Source organism: Bidens hawaiensis, unplaced genomic scaffold (assembly GCF_021521415.1).
Source record: "Bidens hawaiensis isolate Kalapana, Puna unplaced genomic scaffold, B.hawaiensis_p1.1 tig00005195_1, whole genome shotgun sequence".
NCBI lineage: Eukaryota > Viridiplantae > Streptophyta > Magnoliopsida > Asterales > Asteraceae > Bidens > Bidens hawaiensis.
Window position 1 is genome coordinate 1,553,310 of NW_027491335.1, and position 8,155 is coordinate 1,561,464.

The 8,155-nt window shown below is 41.0% G+C and overlaps 1 protein-coding gene across 1 annotated transcript; it reads left to right on the forward strand.

The window, feature by feature from the left end:
- The first annotated feature begins 4,851 nt into the window (after window positions 1-4,851).
- LOC143629493 (receptor-like protein kinase 7) lies at window positions 4,852-8,155 on the forward strand. The gene is made up of 2 exons (XM_077098763.1): window positions 4,852-7,660; window positions 7,737-8,155. The coding sequence occupies exons 1-2, from the start codon at window positions 5,011-5,013 to the stop codon at window positions 8,090-8,092; spliced, it is 3,006 nt and encodes a 1,001-aa protein (XP_076954878.1). The 5' UTR covers window positions 4,852-5,010; the 3' UTR covers window positions 8,093-8,155.

Sequence of the window (8,155 nt, forward strand, 5' to 3'; positions counted from 1 at the left end):
GTTCGGGAGAGCTCTCCCGTTCTTGAACGTCATCGCTATGGGGACGACGCGAGCGAAGATATAGAAGAACTCCCGCTTCCAAGACCGAATACTGCGCTCGGTAGCGCATATCTTCAAACCCTTGATCCGAGTGACCAAGGTATACCACCCCTAGATGCACCTCCAGGAATAGAATGTCATCAGGCGGTCGACATGGGGCTCCACGCCCAGAATGAGGCACACCCATTCAAAATGGCAAATCTTGGCGATCGCCATTGGGTGTACCTCCGTCAGATGTACACCGTGTCTCTCCAAAACACGGTACACAAACTTCGTCAATGGGAACCTGAGATTCCCATAGACGAAGAATGCGGCATACACCCCTATCTTGCCCTTGGGGGCATCGTACACCGTCTGATGAGGCTTAGGAAACTCAGGCTCGAAAGGCTCGAGCATGAACTTCCTAACAATGTACTGGTACAGGTCGACGGTAAGAGCACACTGGCACTCACCAGCAGTACTCTTATCGTCCTTATCAGAAGTAGACGACGGATTCTCGGCATACACGTCAGACTCCTCGGCGGTAGCCTCAAGATCATGAACGGAAGACATGTTTTGGATGTGAAGAACGATTTCAGGAGAATGCTCGACGGAAAGGTTAGAGTATTCGCCGGAAATCGTCTAGAAGAAGAAGAGTAAAGTGAAGGTGTGGATTAAGATGCACCCTCTCCCCCTTTATATACTCATCGCAATGAATGCGATGAATTTAATGCGAAAGAGAGAGGAAAACGCTGGTGCAATGAAACTATGACACGTGGAAAAAGCAAGCTGGCAACAGCTGTTGACAGGACGCGCGCCGTAAACTTCGCGGCCACGCGCCCGAAAACTCGTGCCCACGCACCTGAAAAAGCCTCTGGATTGACCATATACTATCACGTCGCCATAACTTCCTGCACGTCCCGAAACTGTCAGAAGAAACCGTCAGACTACGCAACCGTCCCTTCAACAGTTTGGACCGTTCTTATCCTTTCACCAACTCTTCGAATTTCAAAAAGATTCAAAAAGATTGAAAAAGATTCAAAAGTAAGCGGGACTATACCCCTTACCTTGGCAACCAAGTAACTATAAGACAGGTGCGAGTACAGTGTCAAGGCAAAACCCTTCACATACTTAGCACCCGCAAGGAATTGAAGCCAGGAATACCTTGGAAGTAAAGTAACTATAAGACGAGTGCGGGTACAGTGTCAAGGCGAAACCCTTCACATACTTAGCACTCCGCAGGGAATTGAAACCAAGAAGGATCTTCTGGGCCATGCTTGCGGAAACGGGAATAACATCCCCGCATAGCGGGAACGTCGAGAACTAGATTGTTTGAAGCTCCAAGATGGAATTGGTTGTTTAACATAATTGATCACTATGTTCAAAACTACCAAAACCTCATGGAGAATCTACACAAGTGGAACTCAACGCTCCTGACTTGCGAGGAGGTTACAGACCTACCCGCATCATACCCAAAGATCAAGCAGAAAAGTCGGGAATTTCTGCACGTGACATTAGGACTTCCGCGGGAAGAATCCCCATGGAAAACCTTAAAACTAAACCCTTTGCTTAAGTCCAAAAGTTCACCTCACTTATTAACAATTCATGAGAAGAACATTGGACTGGGGGGACTTGAAGAGGTAGGTCCCAGCAGAGCCCAGTTGGACCCGCAAGACTCACCTCAAAGAGGGACGTCTGCGCAGTTGAACCCGCAAGACTCACCTTCAACAGGGATGTCTGCGCAAAGGCTAAACTCGCAAGACTCACCTTGAAGAGAGACGTCTGCGCAGAAACCAACTGGATCCGCAGGACCCACCATGCTCAAAGACGTGGCGTCCTTACGCGCAGTACGCAAGCTGTTCCCGCAGGAAAAGCCTCCCAATGGTCGACGTACTCCGCCTGTTCCCGCAGCAACGGATACTAGCCATCAGGGAAGGCTACCCGCGCAGCAAGGCTACACGCACAAGGCACTTAACTCTTAAATAATTCAGTAATGTCACCTGAAGAAGGAGTGAGCAAGCCGGGAATATTCCCGCCCAAAGCCGGGAAAACTCCCGCCCAAATGAGCCAGTCCGTACGCTACTGGAGGATCTTTTGTACTGTACCTGACGAGGTATGGACAAAAGATCTGACCAAAGCTGCGACAGCTCACTGACAACAGTACAACGAGCAGCATGCTCTATTACTTAATGTCACTATCAGCCGCTGCCTACTCACCAACCTGTCGTAGCACGTGCATAGCCTGCAGTTGGTGGAAAAGGAATAGTACACAGCCGGCCTGGTCACTATCAGCCGCTGCCTACCCACCAACCACCAGCATGGCATGTGCGTAGCCCACAGTTGGCAGAACAGGAATACTATTCAGCCGGCTGTACCTTCTTGGAAACCTACCTTCGGCTATAAATACTCCAACACCTTGGAATGATATTATTATCTCATCATCTTATCTTCTCTAGCAATCTCTCAATATATACACTTATATTCAAGAGCAATCTAGTCTGATTCTCACGCCGGAGGGTGGTCACAAGGAGATACCCCCATTCTCAGTGACGAGCTCACGGTGTCTGTTTTGCAGGTCATCAGAAGAACCATCTTTGCCGGACCTAACCCCTCGTGGGAAACATCTATTTAACCCCCAGATTATCCGTAATCTGACCGGGGTCAATTAGTGTTTCTTCAGTCATGGAGTCATAAACTAACGAGTCTAATCTAGTTATATCAAATCCCAAATGTTAAGCCTAATCTAAAATGCTTGTCTACAATACATAAATTATTTATAATATTAAGTATTAGTTTAACTGTATTTACAATTTATATCATACGAATTACTCAAATTTAAAACATAAAACATGATATAAAATAATTAAATGTTGATTGATAAAGATATGCCAATAAACTATGGATGAGCAAATTGTACGACGTACCAGTATCAAGTTTTAAAAGAATCAGGATCGGGAAATTCGGGATCGATACCAGTATTTACTAAATTTTCGCTACAGTATCAATATCAAGCTTTTCAATACAAGTTGCAACTTTTTGAGAAATTTAGAATCGGTACCGAACTAAGCTCACCTTACAATAAACAAATAACAAACATTACTTTTCCTTGAACAAACAATGCATTACTTAACAACATGCTTTTGTTTTTATTCAATTTTGTTTACTATGGTATTAATATATTAAAAAAAATAGAAAGAAAACAAAAGGGGAAGGCTCCGTGAAGTGGTGTTGCGTTGATCCAATTTTAGAACCTAAATTTCGTTGGAAAATGCAAGTAAACCAGACGCCCACGTGCTAGGTCTTCGTCTACCTCCGTCAAATTGGACGGCCCACCGTCATAATTTTCCAATAATGAAAACAACCTATCACAAAGTGTAAACTCAAAACCTTAATGAACCCCGAATACGCATGAAAATGGCCAGTTTTGAATTGACATGTATAAATAAACACGTAGTTTTTTTTTCTTGTTTAACTAATGGATTGAATCGTCAATCCATTTAAAATTAGAATATAACACAAAGAGTATATTTCCGCAACTCATTTATAATAGGCCAACTCATTGGCCGTGTTGGGTTAATTGATATCCAGGTTCATCAATTTAACTCGTTAACCCGACAATAATTTCGGCAAAAGCACATTTTCAAGAATTTTGCACCACATTTACAATTTTGTACTGGCGTTTCGTATGTTTTAATTGGTTACGAATTATACTGAATGCTCTATTTTTACAAATATATTTTAATAACATTTATTATATAATATATGAGCTTTTTTTAATACCAATATGATAAAAATGTTAATTTAAAATCTTAATATATTCATATCGTGTAATAGGCTTTATTTCTTTTAGCGAATGATCCTTTACTCATATGTAACAACGAAGTTTGGCCTCACTTTTGATTTTGTGTATTCGAATTATTATATCAAACTTTATAACCATCATAGAGTAGAAAAAGTTATGGACGGGAATTATAATGGGGTTCGCTAGGGGTTGTATTTTATGGGTATTCTACAACTCCTCACATGTTTATCTCAATGTAATTAATTATCCTAAAACTTATAAAAATAAACTGTAACTAATTTAGGGCTGTTCAAAATGCTCGCCGCTCGTTCGCCGTTCGCTTGAAAAATGCTCGGTCGATTTCAGCTCGGTTTGGAAGTGAGCCGTTCGGCTCGGTTCGGTTTAAAAACAATCCAAGCACGAACGAAGCCTCGCTCGGTTTGGTTCGGTTCGTCTTGCTCGAATTATTTTTTATTTATTAGTTTTATCTATAAACTTTATGAATATATATATAAAAGTATACTATTTTTTTAAAGTTTTTAAAATTTCAATCTTTTGTGTTGAATTCAAAGTTCAAATTTAAATCATAGTCGCTCGTTTTATACATGTTTTGTTGTTAGAGTTTTATGCATGTTAGAGGTGGAACTTTAAACAATTTAGAGTTGAAGGTCTTAAATTAATGATATTTTGAAGTTTTAGAAATTTAAAATTGGAAACTTTGTACGAAATCAAGCAGAACCTAGCCGCTCAGTTTCAAACCGAACCAAGTTCAAGCATAAAGATATCGCTCGTTTCTTTTAATTCAAACCGCGTGGTTCGGCTCGCTTTCAAACCAAACCAAGTATGAGCATATCCGCATTCGATTTGATTCGTGAACAACCCTAATTAGCCTAAATCTTTATAAATTTTCATCCTTTTACTTGAAATAATTATTCTTAATAATCTAGTGACACATATAATGCATAGTATGTGACAAGTTTGTTTGTGGTCTATATGCTCATCCATTATCCACCTCTTCTTATTTTAGATCCTTTTGTGGGAAAAATATTATTAGACATGTGGACAATAAATATCACACCACCCTTCATGTATAATTTTAGCCATGGTAATTGTGGAATATGTAAACTATAGTTTATTAAATATTTGCATAGTTGTAACTAAAATACAAACATATCAACTCATTTAAAAATTCAAACATCTTGGATATAAAAATGTTTAGAATTCAACTACTCATTCCCTACTTCACTTCCAAGTCCCACCCGCATATTTTGACTCATAATAAACCCATCACCGGAATGTCTCCAGCATCAATCTCCGGTTCCTCCATCCTCCTTCTATCCCTCATCTTCTTGATTGTCATTCCCGCATTCTCCGAATCCGACCCTCGTCAAATCCTTCTCGAATTCAAAACAGCTTTAACAGTTTCAAACACCCAGCTTTTCACAACGTGGAACGAAAACAACCCCGTGTGTAACTTCACTGGAATCGTATGCCACGACGAGCATTCGGTCACGGAAATCAATCTTTTGCAACAACAACTCGCGGGAACAGTTGACTTTGACTCGATTTGCACTATCCAATCACTACAAAAAGTTTCACTAGGATCAAATCTTTTGCATGGTACTATTAGTCCCACCTTATCACACTGCACAAATCTACAACATCTTGATATCAGCGACAACTCGTTCACCGGTAACTTCCCGGACATATCGTCGTTAACTCGTCTACAATATCTAAACATAAGCCTCACTCGTTTTTCCGGACAATTTCCATGGAAATCACTTAACACACTTAATAACATCACGTACTTGATATTAGGAGACACTACTTTTGATAAAACCCAATTTCCACTGGAAATTTTAAACCTCGGGATGCTGCAAGTACTGTATCTCACGAACTGCAGCATCCAGGGGACGATCCCCGAGGATATTGGAAAGCTCGAGTTGTTACAGCAACTCGAGCTTTCTGATAATTACCTGGTTGGAGAAATCCCATCAGGGATTACCAAGCTCAAGAATCTTCAGGTTCTTGAGCTTTATGATAACCGCCTGACTGGGAGTTTTCCGACCGGGTTTGGAAATTTGGTTATGCTTCAGGAGCTTGATGTTTCGAATAATAGTCTTGAAGGTGATATTTCTGAGTTAAGGAATTTGACTCGTATTGAGTCTTTACAATTGTTTGAGAATAAGTTTTCGGGTGAAATTCCGGTGGAGTTTGGAGAGGTTAAGTTCTTACAAGGATTTTCAATTTACACGAACCGGTTCACCGGAGAGTTACCAGAGAAAATAGGGTCGTGGTCGGATTTTACATTCATTGATGTATCGTCGAATTTGTTAACGGGTTCAATTCCACCATATATGTGCAAAAATGGGAAATTTTATGATATTTCGATGCTGCAAAACAACTTCACCGGTGGGCTGCCAGAGACTTATGCAAACTGTTCGTCGTTGGAGCGCTTACGAGTGAGCAATAATTCGCTTTCGGGTCGAATTCCGGATGGTATATGGAGTTTGCCTGGTTTAGGAATGATAGATGTTGCCATGAATCAGTTTGAAGGTCAAGTGTCACCAAATATTGGTGAAGCTAAATCATTAACAGAGCTTTCTTTATCTAATAATCATTTTTCCGGTGAGTTGCCGGAGGAAATATCGAAAGCGTCATCTTTGAAGAAAATGGAGTTGATGTATAATGAGTTTTCCGGTGGGATTCCGGCAAGAATTGGGGACTTGAAGAGCCTCAACAGTCTTCATTTGGAAGGTAATTTGTTTTCTGGTAGTATCCCGGAGTCTCTTGGTTCATGTGTTTCTCTTAACGATATAAACTTCGCCGGAAATTCTCTCTCGGGAAATATTCCGGCGAGTCTTGGTTTTTTACGAGGTTTGAACTCATTAAACATATCCGGTAACAAACTATCCGGTAAAATTCCGACGAGTTTGTCGTCGTTGAAGCTAAGCCTTATTGATTTGTCAAACAATATGTTGACCGGGCGGGTGCCGGAGTCTTTACTGGCGGAGGCGTACGGTGGTAGTTTTGCCGGGAATCCGGGGTTATGTGCCGAGAATAGTAAAAGTCTTCGGCAATGTTCACCGGATTCTCGACACTCTGGCGGGTCAGGGGTTGCGAAATATTGTTTTATTGCGGGTGCACTCGTGTTGGTGTTGTCGATAGCGTGTTTTCTCCTCGTGAAGTCGAGGGAAAAATATTGCAACAATATAACGAACCGAGGTTTTTCATGGGATATGAAGCCTTTTCATGTCATTAGTTTTGATGAAGGCGAGATACTAAAATCCCTCAAACCCGACAATTTGATCGGGAAAGGTGGTTCTGGAAACGTGTATAAAGTTGAGTTAAGTTGTGGGACGAAGTTGGCCGTGAAACATATGTGGAGGTCAGGTATAGACTCCAGTGACCATAGAAGTTACTCGAGCAGTGCAACGATATTACCGAAACAAAAAAGTCGGTGTGTGGGGTATGATGCTGAGGTGGCCACTTTAAGCTCTATCCGACATGTAAATGTGGTGAAGTTGTATTGTAGTGTTACAAACGAGGACTCGAATTTACTTGTTTATGAGTATATGCCTAATGGTAGTTTGTGGGATCGATTACATACATATCAAAAGATGGAAATGGATTGGAGCGTTCGATACAAGATTGCGATGGGGGCCGCAAAGGGATTGGAGTACTTGCATCATGGGTGTGATCGACCAGTGATACACCGAGATGTAAAATCGAGTAATATTTTGTTGGATGAGGAAATGAAACCGAAAATAGCTGATTTTGGCCTAGCAAAAATTATGCAAACAAACAATATCACGAAATCATCGCACGTTATAGCGGGAACCTATGGTTACATCGCTCCTGGTTAGTCTACCTCTCGAGCTTGTTTTTCTCCACAATATTTTGTGATAATTGAATAATTGTGTGTTTTAACTTGTAGAATATGGGTATACTTTCAATGTGACCGAAAAAAGTGACATATACAGCTTTGGGGTTGTACTGATGGAGCTGGTAACCCGAAAAAAGCCCGTGGAACCCGAGTTTGGTGAAAATAAAGATATTGTATATTGGGTTAATGATGAAATGAGGAAAAATGATGATGTAATCGGGTTGGTTGACCCGAATATTCCAGACGAGTCAAAGAGAGACGCGGTTAAAGTGTTAACCATTGCAATACGTTGCACCATGCGGTTCCCTGCGCAAAGACCGTCAATGAAGATAGTCGTGCAAATGTTGGAACATATAGAGCCTAGTTCACCTATCGGTATTGTCATCGACAATATTGTCAAGGACTAAATTTTGTATATCCGAAAGATAGGTTTATGTAATCGTCAGAATTTGTAGATGTAAAACTTATAG